The 19,867-nt window shown below is 39.9% G+C and overlaps 1 protein-coding gene and 1 pseudogene across 3 annotated transcripts in view; one reads left to right on the forward strand and one right to left on the reverse strand.

Annotated features, from left to right (window-relative positions):
- Mtmr3 (myotubularin related protein 3) overlaps nucleotides 1-19,867 on the reverse strand; it is a 167,280-nt gene that overhangs the window by 74,669 nt on the left and 72,744 nt on the right. For all 3 annotated transcript variants that reach the window (XM_008841071.3, XM_008841072.3, XM_017800100.2), the window contains exon 3: nucleotides 5,510-5,592. In XM_008841071.3, coding sequence (XP_008839293.1) covers nucleotides 5,510-5,512 — 3 coding nt within the window. In that variant the 5' untranslated portion in view covers nucleotides 5,513-5,592. The remainder of the gene's footprint in view (nucleotides 1-5,509; nucleotides 5,593-19,867) is intronic.
- On the forward strand, nucleotides 15,426-16,218 carry LOC103740455 (annotated as a pseudogene).

Raw genomic sequence — 19,867 nt, forward strand, 5'->3', positions numbered from 1 at the left:
AGAAAGAAAGAAAGAAAGAAAGAAAGAAAGAAAGAAAGAAAGAAAGAAAGAAAGAAAGAAGATACTATTGGGGCTAGTGAGGTGGCTCAGCTGTTAAGAGCATCTTCTGCTCTTCTAGGGGACCCAAGTTCTGTTCGCAGCACCACACTGGGCAGCTCATAACCATCTGTAATTACAATTCCAGGAAATCTGGCACCCTCTTCTGACCTCCATGGGCACTGGCACACAATGGCATTCACTCAAACACACACACACACACACACACACACACACACACACAAATAAAAATAAAAATAAATCATAAAAAACATACTATCTCAACTCATATTACCTGTATAGCTTCAGAAAAAAATTCTCACCTGTGCACAAAATTGCATTTAACCCCCTAAAACCTAACAGTAAGACCAAGCATGTGCTGAGTTTCAAGATAGTTGAATTTGGCAGCTGAATTAACTCTAAAATTTTTATAGTTTCTGTACATTTTTAAAAAGAAGCCAAATGGCATAGTTGGTAATATGGCAAACTGGAAGAAAACAAAACAAACTGGAAAGTGGTAGTCTGAAAAGAAGGTTGTAGGCACATTTCCTAGGCTAAAGGAAGTAATTTATTAGTATTAGGGAACATATTTCACATTGTCAATTTCTTGGTTTACTGACAAAAATCAGGCATTGCAGAATCTGAACTACTTAAGTCTCCAGCCAGCCCTCTAAGGTCAGTGGGGTTCCACAAATCCTAAAGAGCGATCAATGAACCACAATTCCAAGCTAGTTTAACTGGTTTAACTCTGTATAAGAGTCAAGTATAGACTTCAGAAAGAAAGTCAACATTACAGATAAATATTTACAGTACATGGGGAGCTGGAGAAATGGCTTGACAGTTAAGAACACTTGATGTTCTTGCAGAGAACCCAGGTTTGGTTCCCAGAATCCACATAGCAGCTAGCCACTGTTTGTTACTCCAGTTTAAGGGGATCCAAAGCCTTCTTCTGGCCTCAGATGGCACCAGGCACACACATGGTATAAATGTACACATGCAGGCAAAACACTCACACATAAAATAAAATCTTTTTTTAAGTTAAGGCACATATGGGAAAAGGGATTATACTAGCCAATCAATTGGTGCTATTAACTAAATTTATATCTAGTTTTCCTGTTCATAAATGTAAAAGTGAAAATAATTACATCTTATTGCCAATCTATTCACTATTCTTAAAACTGGTATTGAAGGCCATCAAAAATACATCCAGGATTCCCCTCACCTTGAGCGGCTCTCTCTCTCTCTCTCTCTCTCTCTATCTCTCTCTCTCTCTCTCCCCCTCCCCCTCCCCCTCCCCTCTCTCTCTCTGCACTCTGTCCCCCTCCTAGTCTTGGGCCTAGGCCCACCCTTGCTCTTCTAGCCTCAGATCTCTGGATTAGCTTCCTAACCCAAACCCCACCTAATGTGTCCTGATCCCCTGCAGCCAGACTAGCTATGTTATCCAGCTTAGTTTGTTAGACCCTCTGCAAGCTGGTTCCCACCCTGCCTTGCCCTTGGTTCCCCTCCTGATCTGCCTACCACAAACCTACCTACTACTCTGACAAGTATATCACATACCACTCATCTAAGAAGATTCTGTTTGCAACAGCCGGAAACTATAACAAATTTCTGCAACTGGTCACACACAGAGAATATATGTCTGAGAGAGGCCCAGTCCTGACACATCTACAGTAGAACCTCCATACCTAAGGCTCATGGAACATAGCAGAAAGGGGGTAGAAAGAATACTAATACATCCCTCAACTCTCACCAGTGAAGCTTCCTCATGCCAACACAGTGTGATGCACACAGAAGGCCACAAATGGCCAAGGTGCAGAGAATTAAGAAACTGCAGAGTACATGTCCCTGGATAGGACTCCAGTATTAAACCTCACCCACCCATGGCTCAGGGACCACTGAGGAAGCTGGGCTGGAAAGATTGTAAGAGCCAGGGTTGGTACATGAAAGTAAGGAAACAGAAGCTTTCAGGAACTTGCTCATATTAACTTGCAACAATGGTGACAGCATGCAGAGGACCCATGCTGACTCAATGAGACAAAAAAACAGCAAAGCATTGGGGGGACAGGGAGCTGAGAGATGGCTCAGAGTTTAAGAGCATTAGCTGCTCTCACAGAGGACCCAGGTTCGATTCCCAGTACCCACTTGTAGCTAACAACCATTCTAACTCTGGTTCCAGGGGACCCAACACCCTCTTCTGACCTGTAGAGACATTGTACAACATAGGTGCACTTACCTGTATGGCAATATACTAACGCACATAAAATAAAAAATAATAAATAAATATCTTTTTCAAAGAACTAAGGAAATAGGCAGCAGGCTTCCTAACCTTAGCTGAGGAACTACTGGCAACTGATTATTGTGGAGTGAGGGGAAGTTGATTTTCTTTAAGGGACTAACTCTAGATAGGCTGACTAGACTCCAGTGGATGAACTTGCACCAACTGACATCTGGGTACAAATGTTTGACCAGATATGACAGGATGCATGAAATCTGGTTGGGGGTGCTATGGGGAGGATGAAGATGGGGGTCTAAATTTGATTACAATATATATGAAATGCACAAAAACTTAATAAAAATATACATAAAAAATCATTTCCAAGTCAGGTTTAGTTATACAGGCCTATAAGTCCAGCATTTGGCAAGTGGAAGTAGGAGGATCAGAAGTTCAAGATCAACCTACACTACAATGAGACCTCATTCAAAAAAGAAATTTTTTTAAATACATTTCTTTTGATAAAATTCTTGAAATTTGTGTCAAAATAATCCAAAGAAGTAGAAAGGAGTAGTGTTAGATAAAACAAAAGTGGCCATGAAGTGATGGTGACGGGAACTGTACTTGTGTACCTTTCTCTCCTTACATAGGCTTGAGATTTTCCATTACAAACAAGCAAAAACCAAGTATGCATTTGCCTAATCTTTAACCTCTCAAAGATCTCATTTAAGCTCCTTTAAAGAGTAGAAAAGACAAAAGACTGCCGGCATTACCCTCAAATTACTATAGAAGAATCCATTAAAAACAGGGCATAAGCCCTTTAATCACAGCACTCAGAAGGCAGAGGCAGGGAGATCTCTAAGATTAAGGCCAGTCTGGTCTACGTGGAGAATTTCAGGTCGGCGGGGACTATAGGGAGACCCTGTCTCAAAAGACCAAAAAACCAAAAGCCAAAACACAGTGTAGCCACTAGCTGGTTGCCCAAGCTCTGGTGGAACACAGACAAACACGCACACACATGCACATATGGCAGCACTAAGTGGACTGGGTGGGTTATTTTTTTAAAAAAAAAAAAAAAAAAAGGAGTGGGGGGAAGAGGAGGAGGAGGAGGAGGAGTGATAATGATGATGATGATTGCAGGAGAACATACTGGGCAAGATCCAGAGGGTGCAGAAGTAGGGATTTCAGCTGGATATGATCAAGATACATTATATACATACATGAAATTATCAAAGAATGAATAAAAATATTCTTTTAAAAAACCCTGAAAATTGGGGCTGGAGAGATAGCTCAGCACTTAAGAACACTGGTTCTTCTTGCAGAAGACCCCATTTCAAATCTCAGCACCCACATGGCAGCTAACAACTGTCCGTAACTCCAGTCCCAGGGGATCTGACAGCCTCTTCTGACCTCCATGGGCATTGCACGACACGGGTGCACTTACCTACATGCAGGCAATACACAAATGCACATAAAACAAAAATAAATAAAATTTTTTTTAAAGTTTAAAAAAAAAAAACCTGAAAATTAAATGCTCCAAAATTTTCAACAAAATCTAAGGATTAAGGACAAAATCTAAATGATAAAACAATAGAATTCAGAGTTAAGTGAATCAATGGCTAACACCCTGCAAAGCTGAGACATCAGGAATCCAATGAATCAACATGGGAAAATGTTTAATTAACTTTATGGAACAGCCAAATAGAAGCTTAGTTACATTATTATTCTAACTACTTAAAACATATATATAGATGAAGGACATGAACCAGTCAGAAAAGAATATATATAACCATGAGTTCTTGTAGTAGAATTTTAAATGAGATTTCATTAAAAATTGTTTTAATTCTTTTTTATGTGGTAACACTGTTCCACAATTATCACACAGGGACAGGGACTACCAGAGGGATTCTGCTCGGCCCCTGTGAGACCTCTGTACCTTCAGAAGAGGACCATGTTCTTGCTAGCTGTGTGTCACACAATGAAGGACAAATCCTCAGTGCAGAACAGAAGAGCTTTCACAAGCCCACTGTCTGCTATCCATTAGAACTAGCATGCATCCATTGAAGTATTAGGCAAGCATATTTTCAGTTCGTTAATAACTGGGAAAACCCAATACATATACTTCAGATAAATAATAATACAAGTTCATAATGTTTGGATACAGGACACATTAGAAAGTTGTGATGCCCACAAATTAAGAGAACACTAGCCCACCTTTAAGATTGGAGAAATAACCTTTCTCTTCCTTTTAATGACATTTCTGTAAAAAACTAGTTTACTTCCACTTTGTTTTTAATTTTGGGAAAAGCATTTTCCACACATGTCCCTAATGAAACTTGAAATTAACATGGTATTTTCAATTCCCTCTTTGTGCACCAGCATGAAACACTTTGGGTCTAGGAAATACTACAAGATAAAAATCAGGCATTATAGAGAATAATTTCTCCTTTAAGCCTCGAAGCACTGTTTACATGTCCTCAGGTCTAATGAAAATACAGCTGGATGCTGCTCCATCTTTTCTGCCTACACTGGGTCCTAAATGGCTCATAAGTCACTGAAATGTTCATTAAATGCTCTTTTTAATCAAATACGCAGGTAGGGGTATGCAGAGCTACATCATGGGTGCAGGATTAAAATACTGTCTTAAAGAGACATAATGGGAGTGGTGGAGAATTGCTTCTATCCAGAAAATTCACAGCATGTGTGCCATGTGAGGTAACATGTTAATTAGTTCAATCTGATCATTCTATAATATGAGTATTCCATAACATATTTCATAATAAATATTACAAAACTCTGCCAATCAAACAATTCTCTACACATACCAAACAAACTCATAAATACAAAAATTTCATTTCACTACATCTTGCTCCTTAGAATTTTTTTGGGGGGGGGTGAGCCTGGGAACTCATACATGCAAAAGCATGTGGTCTATCACTGAGCTACACCCACAAACCAGCTTCCTAGATAAGGAAGAAATGAAAAACCTATTGTCCAAGAATCCTATGTTTTAATTTTGACTCCATTTACTAACTGACATAAAACATGACATAAATCTAGCTCACAGGATTCAGTTAAACAGAAATGAAACTGTTCGGTATACACGGGATTACTACTAAAGAATTAACAAAGGAGACAAGAAGATAGTTCTAGGAAAAGGAAAAGGATGAAATGATTTCTGACAAAAATGAAAATGGATTTAGTGTTCACCTACTGTCAGGCTAGAGTTCAACCCTAATTTTCTTATTCTCTTTTACTTACCATGACAGGAGGCCCAGATTAGGAGGAAAGATCCCCGTCCCCTCTTCAGTCCAACAAGGCTCTTTTTCTCTTATGCTTGAGATCTTTTATTTAAGGAAGAAAAAAGAAAGACAAAATTGGCAATAGTTTTTCCCCCCTTAATTGGCTTTACCCTAATTAAAGGGATTATATATACAGACCTGAAATTCAACCAGTCAGCCCCGAAAAAGTTAAATTTAACCCAGCTAATTCTCACTAGTCAGTTCTAAACTCAATGGCTCTGTTTAAAAAAAACAAACAAACTGATTTTAACTAGCTGTGTAAGAAAAGTGGCAAATACTAACATTCCTATGTTGACAGCAATTTTTTTTTTTTGTCTTTTTGAAGCAGGGTCTCCCTGTAGCCCCAGCTGTCCTGGAACTTACTATGTAGACCAGGCTGGCCTTTAACTCACAGAGATCCGCCTACCTCTGCTTCCCAAGTGCTGGGACTACAGGCGTGTGTTACCACGCCCGGCGACAGTAATTTTTAAAATGTCACAAACTTTGGATAAAAATTTAAAAAGCAATAATTAAAATCAATCTTCAAACCCCAAAACAATATTCTAATTCTTCAGGAAGTTTGTGTGGTTATCTTACTGAAAATTGATATCCCTCCCTATCTATGGGAAACAAACTGACTTAGCAGGCAAAATATCAACCAAATGCCTCATTCCCTGATATTCTGTGCTTATCTGAAAACTTACAAACTACTATAATACCTTTATCTCTTTATTTTAAAGAACAAAAGAATACTCAACTAGGAATGGAAAGAAAGGCTATTAAGAGTACTATTCCTTTGATCCCAACACTTGGGAGGCAGAAGCAGGTGGATCTCTATGAGTTCAAAGCCAGCCTGGTCTACACAGAGTTCCAGGACAGCTGGGGCTACAAGTAGACCCTGTCTCAAAAAAAAAAAAAAGAGTACTATCACCTTTAGTAAGTTGCTCTTTTCTTTGACTACATTAGTATCACACAAACCAAGTATCTATGGTTTGCTAAGAAGAGGGTATTTTGGAGAGTCTCAGCTTCACTATTCAACATAGTTAAGGGGAAAGAGAACATCATAGAAATGGCAGGGCCTAGATCATGTGGCCCCTTTGATAGGCTGAGAGTAGAGAAGCACCATAGATTACTTTCTTTAAAAGAGCACTCACTGGCAGCAGACAGCTGCTGAGGGTGAAGGGCAAAGAAGAAGCAGAGACCAGCTTTGGAAAGCTACTGCAACAACACAAGCAAGAAACACTGTAGCATTTACAAGCAAATATCAGCTCATCAACTAAACATGAGAAAAAGGTAAGTCAAGCTTGTTGCCTCAGCAACTGGAAGCAAGGACTTCCCATTTACCAATAAGGACCTCCCATTAACTGATGAAGGACATCCATTAGAAAAATGGATTCCTCACTTCATGAGAGACTGGGAGAAAGAACACCAAGAAACCAAAAGTTTGTTTTAGACACATTGTTTCAGATGACTATTACATATCCAACACACATTCAAACTACTACACTATTTTTGTTTTATGTTGCTATGAATCAAACCCAGAACTTGAATGCATGAAAGGTAAGTCTCCTACCACTGAGCTATACACCTTCCACCTCAAACTGCCGTATCATAATTGACACAGACATAAATTTCAATTTATAGCCGGGCATGGTGGTGCAAGCCTTTAATCCCAGCACTTGGATCTCTGTGAGTTCAAGGCCAGCCTGGTCTACATAGTGAGTTCCAGGCCAGTTGGGGCTACACGGAGACCCTGTCTCAAAAGGACCCCCCCTCGAAAAAAATTTTCAATTAATTATAAATTAAATTATATATCAATTTTTTATTATATCAAACATACCAGATATGTTTTCAATTATAGACAACTCAAATGTAACTCGAGTACCAAGATATTAATGTAAAAAATTTTAATAGAGGAGCTGGGAATGGCTCAGTCAATAAAGTGCTTCGCTTAAGTATAAGGACCTGAGTTTGATTCTCAGAACCTATGTAAAAATGCTGGGCATGGTGGCCAGCGCTTATAATCCAACTACTGAGGAGGCAGAGATAGGACGGTACCTGGGGCTCGCTGACCAAGGTAACTGGTGAGTCCAGCCTAACTGGTGAGCTTCAGTGGGCTTCAAACCAATGAGAGCAATGACAGACCCTGTCTTCAAGAAGATAGGCAGCATTTCTGAGGATGATACCTAGGTTGTCACATGTGCACCTGCACACACATGTACTGACATGCATTGAGAGAGAGAGAAGGGGGGGAGGGAGGGAAGGAGGGAGCGAGGGAGGGAGGGAGAGAAATGTAGATGGATGTGAAGAACTTGAAACCCTCATAAATTGCTCATGAGAATGCAAAATTGTGAAGAAACTCTGTAAGGACAGTGTGGTAGTTCCTTAAAAAGTTATACAGTCACATTTCCCATCAATATTATACCTGGGTATATACTCAATATAACTGAAAATATGTCCCCACACAAAACTTATGTACTAGAAGTTGGGCTCAGGGGAGGTACACAACTGCAGTCCCAGCTACTAAAGTGGCTGAGGCAGGAGGCTCACTTGATGCCAGGAACTTGAAACCAATGCAAGAAATCATCTCAATAGTAAAAAAGAAAAACAGAAATTCAATTTTTGTTTTTATGTGTATGAGTGTTTTGCCTATATGTACGAAAGTGCATCCATGTTGGGTGATGTCCACAGAGGTCAGAAGAGGGTGTTGGAGCCTCTGGAACTGGAGTTATGGACAGCTGTCAGCCGCCATGTGAATACCACAAAGATAGCTAGTGCTGATCCATCTTTCCAGTCCCAGAAATTGAAATTTTTAAAAAATTAAACCTGCAAATAAAAATTCATACAGCATTACTCATAACAGTCCAAAAAAGGAAACAACTTATATGTGTATCAACTGATGAACTAATAAGCAACATATATAGAATGAAATATTATTCAATAATAAAAAGGTAATACTGACTCATGATATCGCATGGATAAAAAACATTATGCTAACTAACTGAAAGAACCTGGGGCACAAGAGGCTACAAATTGTGTGATTCTGTTTAGGTAGAATATCTAAAGTAGGTAAATACAGAGAAAGTGAAAATAAATTAGTAGTTGTCAGGGTTTGAATTGAGAGAGGAATATGGAGTGATTACTAGCGGGTACAGAGTAGGTATATGAGGTGACAGAAATCTTTTGGAATTAGATAGTGATGTTTGTACAACATAAGGAATATACTAAAAAGCACTGCTTCAAAAGACTGGATATATGTGCATGGTGCATGCCTTTAATCCCAGCACTCAGGACACAGAGGCAGGTGGATCTCTGTGAGTTCGAGGCCAGCCTGGTCTACACATTAAGTTCCAGGCCAGTTGGCGCTACAGAGAGACCCTGTCTCAAAAAGAAAAAAAAAAAAGACTGAATTTATGTGACATGAACTACTGCTCAATTAAAAAGTGAGTTTAAAAATGAATACACTAGAACATAATAAAAATAATCCTACCGCAAAAAAAGTTATATGATTAACCCAGCAGCAATGACCTTAATTCTAAACACACAAGCTATGGTCTCTAAAGGCTAACTGCCATTTTAAAAAGAGCTAGGGCTCCAGAGGGAGACAACAGCCATTCTTAGGTCTAGAACAACAACAAAATATACAAATTCATTATGGAATATCGTGGTAAATCAGAAACCTAAAAAACGATCAAACTACTGACGAGATATCAAAAAAGACTCAGGAGAATCATATGCATATATTAAATGCCTATCTCTAACATATATTTTTTTTAAAAGATACTAGAGAACTAATTTAAAGAATCAAGTTATAGCTATCACAAAACTGTATTTAATACAGTACACTTACCAATATGCATCTAGTGTCTTTTTAATTTTTTTCCCAAATTTCCAAAAAGTTTGGGGAAACATACAAGTATCACAGAGCTAGACAAACCAATTGAATCAGTGACAATGAACTATAAATTAAAATCCAATACAGCCAAGCATGGTGGCCCACACCTTTAATTCCAGCACTCAGAGGCAGAAACAGGCGGATCTCTGTGAGATCGAGGTTAGCCTGGTCTATATAATGAGTTCCAGGCCAGTTGGGGCTACAGGGAGACCCTCTCCCCTGTCTCAAAAAGATATTTTTTAATTCAATTACAAAGTAAACTCTTGATGAGCATACATCATATACATATAAGCTATCTCCCCAACAAATCTAATTTCTCAATGAGTAGAAAAATCCTATTGCTGAAATTTGCTATTTAGCATTAAAGTCATAATCAATTTAAAGTCTTTTGATGTCTTCCATTTCTATGACAAATAACGACCTGGGAAAAAAACAAGAGTTGGTAAAAAATTATCCAAGTTTGGTTCACAGATCATAGTACAATACTTGCCTAGCACACATAAAGTCCTAGGTTCAATCCCCAGTAAACCCCGCCCCCCCGCCCTTCACACCTAAGAAACTAGTATGTCAAACAGAATGTCACTGTTTTTTTCCTGCACCCACACAGCTTATGTTCTAACAGAAAAGATCATTACAAACTATAATCGATGTGAAGAAGGAAACAAACAGGATGAGACACAGCACAGGTATGAGACTACAGGAGGCTTGCTTTAGATAAGGCGATCAATCAGAAAAGGCAATCTTCTGTCACAGGGAACAGCATGTGTTCATGAGTCAAGAAAGACCTTGACATATTAAAATAACTCAAAAAAGGAAACCATGGAAGTTAAATGTACTGACTGAATCATAAAGCTGCATGACTTGAAGTTGGAGAAGCATACAAGGAAAAGATCATGTAAAGATTATATTTCAAACACCACAGCACACCACTGAATGTTTTAAACAGCAAACTCACATGATCTGATTTTAAGATAACTCTGGCTGATGTGAGGGAAAGAATAAAGACAACAAGAAACAATTAGAGGAAAAGGATGGCATTTTGATTTAGAATGAGGACAGGGAAATATAGACAAGAAAAACATAAGGATCTGAACAGAATTTAGACATGTAACAGGGGGTCACTTTAAAAGCCTGGATATAAGGGTTCAGCACGATCAGAGAATTTATAGTGTAGAAAACACATAAAACACATAAAATAGTTCAAAATAGAGGCTGGAGAGCACTGGCAGCTCTTACAAAGGAGCTGGGTTTTGTTCCCAGCACCTACTGACAACTAACAACCATCCTTAACCCCAGTTCCAGGGGATCTAACACCCTCTCTGGCCTCTCTCAGCATTGCATGCGCATTGTGCACTGACATACATACACGCAAAACACTCATACACATAAAATTTGTTTAAAAGTAGTTCAAAATAGGGGACAGACATCAAATATAGTGATGGCACGCCTTTAATCCTAGCCCTTGGGTGATTGGGGCCAGCCTGGTCCACATGGTGACTTCCAGGTGGGCTGGAGCTAGGGAGACCCTGTCCAAAATAAATTAGGGGGGTGGGGTCAGGAAGTAGCTCAGTGGTAGAATACTTGCCTAGCATGCATGAGCTACCAGTTTCAATGTTTACCATTGAGGGAGGGAATCTCAAAATATGAAGTGCTACTTTAATCAACTAAGAAAGGATAAAGTACTATAGGAATTCCAAATTCATAAGCCAAGATCATGGATAAGTTTACAACCAATTAAGCAACTGTAACAGCTCCCTTTAAAACTACAAAGCCCAGGTATGACCAACCTCATTTGCAAACATGGGCCTCACTGTGGCAGTTATACTCTCATTACAGAAGGAAGGAACTGAGTCATTACTGTCAGTCTGCCAAGCAGCTTAAAACAGCATTATATTTTAGCAGCAACAGTAATACATGATCCTTTGTATGAAATCCTTAAACTACAGATATAAAAAGTAAACAATTACCCTCCCACAATGCTAGCAGGAGCATAAAACAGTGCTGCCTCTTTGGAAAATTGCCAGGCTCATCCTCAAATGACAAAACATAGTTACTGTGACCCAGAAATTCCACTCTTACATATCTAACCAACAAAACAAATACACAAAAAAGGATACATGTGTGTTTAAGCTGCATTATTCAAAATAGCCAAAAAGTGCAAACAATCCAAATGACCACTAATGGAAGGATCGATGAACAAACAAAATGTAGCATAAATATAGCATATCTGAACAGTGGATTATTCAGTCATGGTCTTTAAAGGCATGAAATACGGTTGTGAGCATGTTTTTAAATGGATGACTCTTGAACACATTATACTAGATGAAAAAAGCCAATCGCAAAAGACATGATAGGATTCTAAAACAGTGAAATCTAGTAAGACTTCTGGTAAGAGATAAAAAATAGATTAGTGATTGCTTAGTGATGGTGGAGATGGAAGGTGGTGACAGCTAAAGGGTATGGAATTTCTTTCTTAGATGACGAGTCACTGGATTATATACTTTAATTAGGTGAGTGTGCACAATGTGAAATAGACCTCAATAACTTCTTTTAATAAATACATTGCCCACACTGCCCTTCATTTCACATACACCTAAGTACAAGCACTACCAAATATATTATACTTTTGTTCTATAACTTCTATGCTCTTAAAAGTGGGAGGAAATTAGGAGATCATACTACATTTACTATTCTCCCATTTATTTTGTCCTAATAAATTTTTTCTTGTATTAGTGCATACGTTTGGAAGGCATTTCACTATTTCATTATATCCCAATCTACCTTAATCTAATAACATTTAATGGCAAGCCATTTATATTATTTCTATTTTTTCATTAACACCCAAAAAGTCATTTTTAAAAACTATCCTTATTCTTATCCTTGTACAAATCACTATTTCTGAAGTCTTGCTCTTACGACAATGTATTGGATTAAAGAATATAGACTCTAGGGGGTGGGGTGCACAAGGGTTATTATTGCCAAAGAACACACATAAACACTGCTAGAAATACCAACAGTCATCAACTGGAGAGGTTGCTTTTGTTGTTTGATTGATGGTTTTTTAAAAAGTATTTTATTATTTTTTATTTTATGTGTATAAGTGTACTGCCCGCATGTGTATAAATGCACCAGTGTCATTCAATGCCCACAGAGGTCAGAAAAGGGCATTGGATCCCCTGGAACTGTAGTTCCAGATGGTTGCTAGCCTCCATATGGGTGCTGGGAATCAAACCTGGGTCCTCTGCAAGAGCGTAAGTGCTCTTCACTACTGAGTCATCTCTCCAGCCCTGATGAGTTTGATTTTTGAAGCAGGGTCTTGCAATGCAGCCAAGGCTGGCCTCAAACTCGTGATCCTTCTTCCTCAGTCTCCCAATTGCTGGGATTATGGGCACATCACCACTCCAAGCCTCAATTTAGTAGAAGCTAGTGTCTTGCTTTTTTAAAAGTTAAGATAAACTGTACACAAAAATATCTGTATTAACTATGACACATGTTTGTCTATATAGAAAAATGATACAGTGGTGGTTAAAAATGTTTATCCCTCTAGAAAAGAATGGGAAGACAGCTGGGGATATAGCCCAGCTGGTAGAGTGCTAACCTACCATGCACAGGGGCCCTGGGTTCAATCCTTAGAACCTCCAAAACTGGGTATGGTGACATAAACCTACAATCCCATCACTTGAGAGGCAGAAGTAGGAGGATTAAAAGTTAAAGGTCATCCTCAGCTATAAAGAAAGTTTGAATCCAGTCTAGGGCACATGAAACCCTGTCTCAAAAAAAAAAAAAAAAAAAGTAGGAAGAAAAGAGATTTTCAGTTTTACACTTTTAATTGGATGGGTTCAGTTTTGTTTTTGCTTCGTTTCTGAGACAGGATCTTGCTATATTAGCCCAGACTGGCCTTGAATTTGTAATCCTCAGCCTCCTGAGTAGGTGGGATTACAGATGTGCACAACCACATCAGGATAGGAAAATAAATTTTTCTAAATAAAGTTTTTGTTAATTTTTTTTGGTTTTGGTTTTTTAAGAGAAGAGTCATACTACAGCCCAGGCACCTGGAGCTTACTATGCAACCCAGAACTGGCAGAGAAGTTTCTGCCTTAATTCCCAAGCACTGGGATCTCAGGATGAGTGAGCTTGCAATCTACTAAAAGTTTTTAAAAGGAAACTAAAAATAACTATTATATAAAATATTTTCCTGGGTGTGGTGGCGCACACCTTTAATCCCAGCACTCAGGAGGCAGAGGCAGGTGGATCTCTGTGAGTTCAAGGCCAGCCTGGTCTACACAGTGAGTTCCAGGACAGCTGGGGCTACAGGGAGACTGTCTCAAAAAAACCGAAAAAAAAAAAAAAAAACAGTTTTCCTCTAACTAGAAACAAGGAATATAGATAAAGACCTCAAGAAGAAACAGGGATATAAAGCACTGGCTGTGAGTGTGCATGAGTGTGCAGGAGTCCTGATTCTGCCATGCACAGGTTCAGTATCCCTTATCTAAAGATGCAGCAGACAAGCAAGGTTTCAGATTTCAGGGTTTTTAAGATTTTGGTGTACTTAAGATTTTGGATTTTGGGTTTAGGGGTGCTTAACCTAAACTAATGCTCTTACCTTGAGGGTAAGTCATAGTGTTTCTTTGAGCCCCAATTTCATGCGATATGTTTAGTATTATCAGTTGCATAATTATAAACTTTTAAAAATTATTACCATTGTAATGCAATCATATATATGATAATGCATGGCCCTATAGGTAGGGACTGTACTTTACTAAATAAAATGCTCCATTCTAAACAAAGAATTTCGGGGGAATGGCCCAGCAATTAAGAGCACTGGCTGTTCTTACAGAGGACCTGCGTTCAATTCCCAGCACCCACATGGCAGCTAACAACTGTCTGTATCTCCAGTTCCAAGAGACTCTGGTGCCCTCTTCTGACCCCTAGGGGCACTGTACAACACAGGTGCACTTACATACATACTCAGGTAACACACTCCTACACATATAATAAAAATTATAAAATATTTTAAAAACAAAGAATTTGGATAAGACAGTGCCCAAAATTGTCTTTCTATGTATGTATTTATGTACGTATGTGCATTCACAGTTATTTAATTTCTACTAACCATTTAAAAGAGGATTGTAAGCCCAGGAATATGGATTCACATCTGTTAGCATAACACTTGGGAGGATGAGTCAGGAAAATCACCACAAATCTGAGGCCAACCTGGGTTACACAGTGAAACACTGTCTCAAAAAGAGATTCGGAGGCCGGGCATGGTGGTGCAAGCCTTTAATCCCAGCACTGGGGAGGCAGAGGCAGGCGGATCTCTGGGAGTTCGAGGCCATCCTGGATCTCTGGGAGTTCGAGGCCAGACCGAATCCAGGCCAGCTGGGGCTACAGCTCGCGAGAATCCTGTCTCAAAAAGACCAAAAAAAGAGCTGGAGAGACGGCTCAGTGGTTAAGAACACTGGTTGTTCTTGCAGAAGACCCAGGTTCGAATCCCAGCACCCACATGGCAGGTAACAACTGTCCGTAACTCCAGTTCCAAAGGATCTGACCTGTTCTGTCCTCCATGGGCATTGCACGACACGGGTGCCCTTACCTACATGCAGGCAATACATGCATACACATAAAAATAATAAATATCTTTTTTAAAAAGAGACTATTTAAGGCCATCCTCCCTGCAGCCCCGGACAGCCGAGCCTAGTGCCACCGTGTAGGGCCGAGTGGAGCCGAGCAGTCGTGGCGCTGATTTAAGTGCAGGGCGGAGCCTTGGCCGGGGGCTGCGGTAGTGAGGCCAGTGCTGCGCTCCAGCACCCTTTTCCCTCCATGGTTTCTCTCCAATCCCGGGAGTAACTTGGCTCCGGGGGCTTCCCTCGCCTGCCCGCCCCGCCTGCCGCCGCTGCCAGCCGCCCCCTCCCCACGACCCTCCCTCGGAGGCCGGGTCGCCTCTTCCTAACTCCGGCCCCGTCGCGGAAAGTTAAGTTTGAAGAGGGGGAAAGAGGGAAACATGGACATGAAGAGGATCCACCTGGAGCTGAGGAAACTGACCCCGGCAGCTGCTGAGAACTTGTCTTGGACAATTGCAAATCAAGTGATGGACAAATTGAGGGGTTAACGGCTGAATCTGTGAACTTAGAGTTCCTCAGTTTAATAAGTGTAGGCTTGATTTCCGTTTCAAATCTCCCCAAGGTACCTAAATTGATAAAGCTTGAGCTCAGTGATAATAGAATCTTTGGAGGGCTGGACATACAAGCAGAAGAACTTCCAAATCTCACACATCTAAACCTAAGTGGAAATAAACTGAAAGATATCAGCACCTTGGATCCTTTGAAAAAGTTGGATTGTCTGAAAAGCCTGGATCTGTTTAACTGTGAGGTCACTAATCTGAATGATTTCGGAGAGAGTGTCTTCAAGCTCCTGCCTCAGCTGACCTACCTGGATGGCTACAACCAAGAGGACCAGGAAGCCTCTGACTCAGATGCAGAGGTGGATGGTGTAGATGAAGAGAAGGAGGATGAAGAAGGAGAAGATGAGGATTAAGAGGAAGATGAGGATGGTGAGGAGGAGTTTGATGAAGAGGATGAAGATGACAAAGATGTAGAAGAAGATGATGAAGATGAAGTCAGTGGGGAGGACAAAGAATTTGGACATGATGGAGAAGTTGAAGATGAAGAAGATGAGGATGAAGATGAAGAGAAGGAAGAAAGTGGGAAAGGTGAAAAGAGAAAGAGAGAAACAGACAACGAAGGAGAAGACGATTAAGACCCCAAACAACCTGCAGAAACAACTGTTCAGTATTGGTTGGACTGCTCATGGATTTGGTAGCTGTTTGAAAAAAAAAAGGTAGCTGTGATACCCCAGGACACCCACCCACCCAAAGAGCCAAGAATAGTTCCTGTGGCATTCCACCTTCTTCCATTTAGTCCCTCTTGGTACTCCACCACCAAGAAAAGTGTAAATGCTGTTAGGTTTTCCTGTACGACTCTTGCTGTAGCCTGGATAGCTTTGATTGGTGAGTCAACCGTCGGTGGCTACCAGTTACACTGAGATTGTAACAACTTTTTACTTTCTGTACAACAACAAGAAAAAGCTTTGTAAATAAAATCTTAACACTGGGGGGGGGGAGACTATTTTAAAAAGAGAGAAAGATTTGGGTGTGGGGGAATAAAAAGAAAAAAAAAGAAAGTTGCATATGCCATGCCTGCTCAACCCTCACCATTTCAATGTATATTTCCTAGTAACAAAGATATTTTCAGATTCAGGAAATTTAATATTAAAACTCCATCACTTCTATTTTACTTCTGTCAACTGGCCTAATTATATCATTTATAGTGATTGTACATACCCCTCTAGTAAAGAATTCATTCCCAGATCACATGTTGGATCTACCTGTCAGATTGCTGGTCTCCTTTAATCTAGGGCAGATGTTATATTGAACAATGCTCCTTGACATCAAAATTAACTTAATAATTGTACATTTCCCCCTCCAAACCTAGGTTATAGTTCTTGAGATAGGAATGTAACACATTTTGCACCCTGTTTAACAAAGATCTGTCTTTGATGCTTTATCTGTATAGATTTACTCTAAAAGCAAAATTCAATAAGCATTTATACTGTTATGGCAATGTAAATTGAAGGCTATAGAGCCAAGCAATATATGAGGGTTAAATTTCCTTCTCTAAAGTTCTAATGTACAAATCCCCTCTCCCAAACTCCAAGGTAAAGGATGAAATTCTTTTTTGATTTATTTATTTCTATTTTTAAGTGTATAAGTGTTCTGCCTACATGTATTTAAGTGCAGTATGTGTGCAATGCCTACAGAGGTCAGGAGATGGTATCAAATCCCCTGGAACTGGTGTTAAGGACAGTTATGAGCTACCATGTGGGTGCTGGAAACCAAACCAGATCCTCTGCAAGAGCAACCAGTGCTTGTAACTCTCTTCAGCCCTAGGACAAGATTCTTATTCTAAAGTAAAAAGATCAGATTCTTTCTTAATATATACACAAGAATCTTAGAGTAGGGACCTGCACATTCTTCTCAGCTCCATGTGACTTTTTAGAAATCTTTATAAAAGTATAAAAGTAAAGTATCATTTCCTCTTCCTACAGAACATGGAATTTCTTCTTTCAAACATAAAGAGAAATTATTCAGTTCCTTAAACAAAAACTTACAATTGCAAACAAGCATGACTCACTGAGTAAGATAGAAGGCACAGACCATGAGAAGACAGATTTTCTTGGGGGGGGGCTTTTTGAGACAGGGTCTCCCTGTAGCCCCAGCTGTCCTGAAACTCACTATGTAGACCAGGCTGGCCCTGAACTCACTGAGAACCGCCTGCCTCTGCCTCCCGAGTGCTGGGATTAAAGGCGTGCGCCACACCAGGTAAGAATACAGATACTATTTAACCAACCTTTACTCCTCCTTTATTTTACAACTCTAAGCAACAACAACAAAAAAAAAAACTCTAATCAAGGGGAATTTATACTGAAAAGACACTGGTATCCCAGCAATCAAGGAGTATCGTGAGAGATGGGAATGCAAATGTGACAACAGTTCTTGTCAAGGATACTATAAAGCTGAGGAGGTAACAAATAAATATACCTACTGAGGCAAAGCATGGTAAGAGAAACAGAGATAATTCCATGGTAGTGCAAAAGACAAAGAATCCTATTCTGGGTCTTCCAAGAAGGTTTTGTGAAAGGCTTGAGCTTTTAACTGTTGAACGAGTACAACTTTGAGCTTTAAGGCAAAGAGCGAACAGAAAGGGTACATGCAGAATAACACACACACACACACACACACACACACACACACACACACACACACACACACACACACGAGAATGCCTGAAAGACAGATAGTAGATCAGAGTAGTAATAAGAGGTATACTAGGTATACAGGGAACAGGTGACTAGCTATAGATGATGTGCTGCAAGACCACTCATTAAGAGTTCTACATGCCACTCTACAGAACTTGATCCTGGTAGCAAGCCAAATATTCTTCACACAAGGGTATGTTATGGATTTAGAAACAAAGTCAAAGAAACAAATTTTCTTTTCAGTAAAACTGGATTAGATTTCTCTAAATGAAACAAGTATAAAGCAGTTATAAAGACACAGTAAGAAACAGGAACCAGTCTATGAAACAGATGTACTAAAATAGGACAGGAATAAATAACCACACTGGAGAAAGAACTAGCTCCATGCTCAGATTTGATTTTCAAATGAGATCTCACATTTAGTAAGTAGAGACAGGTAAGGACTGCCCCAACTTCTGCTGGCACTTGAGAACACAGGCTGGTTCAGCTTCACTGAGGCACTTTAGTCTAGCCCCACATCTCTGGGTCCACTTGGACCAACCAAATACACTGATCCATCTCAACCAAGAGCTGTTCCCGTGGATCAGGCTTACTCTCCCATTTTGTCCAGTCACTGCTCTGGTTTCTAGCCAGTGGGAGGCAGGATAAATAAGGTCTATGCCTAAGAGAGAGTCAGGAGAGCAGGCTAGAATTCTTAGGACTTTTGCTTTCTCAGATAACTGAACATTATGTGACTTTCCATTTGGACACACAGGAAAGCTAAGCTAATATATGAGTGCTACCAATGAAGGTTGGAGCCTGAGCACTGAGACTATTTAAAACTACCACTCTCTCCCACCTCCTATACCCACTCCACATAAAGTAATCTTCCTACTAAGAAGCCTATTTTCAGCCAAGCTGAGAAAGCACCAAGGAAGAAACTGAGAACTACAATGTTCAATTCAGCATAAGTGTGCCAGAAACTCCCTCTAAAAGTTACTGAAGTCAACGTGGGCATATTCAACAGCTGTGGTTGTTCCTGTAGTTAATATGTTATTATGGCAGTAATATAGAGGTTCCATCAGGTACCCTGAGCTCCTGGACTGAGATATATATATATAACTTCTGAACTATGTATCTCAACTCTACCACATACTAACCCCACTCAAACACTGCAAATACTTCGACTAAAAGAATATAGCTGATTTTAAACAAAAAACAAAAAAACCCCAAGCAACAAAACAACTCTAGGTGCATAAATCCCAACACAGTAATATAAGGAACATGAAAAGCCAAGGCAGGGACTGGACAAATGGCTCAGCAGTTAAGAATACTGCTGTTCTTGTAGAAGAACCTGATTCGAATCCCAGCACCCACACAGCAACTAGCAACCGTCTACAACACAAGTTCCAGAAGATCCAACACCCTCTTCCGTTCTCTATGAACAATGCATGACACGGGTGCACTTACACACATGCAGGTGTAACACTCATACACATAAAAATAAATAAAGCCAAGGCAACATACCTCCTCCAAATTTACTGACCCCACAGTAATGTCCTCCAGTGCAAGTAAACCAGGTGACATCACTCATACACTTACACACACACACACATTCTCTCTCTCTCTCTCTCTCTCTCTCTCTCTCTC

This window comes from Nannospalax galili, unplaced genomic scaffold (genome assembly GCF_000622305.1).
Source record: "Nannospalax galili isolate Female #2095 unplaced genomic scaffold, S.galili_v1.0 scaffold259, whole genome shotgun sequence".
Lineage (NCBI taxonomy): Eukaryota > Metazoa > Chordata > Mammalia > Rodentia > Spalacidae > Nannospalax > Nannospalax galili.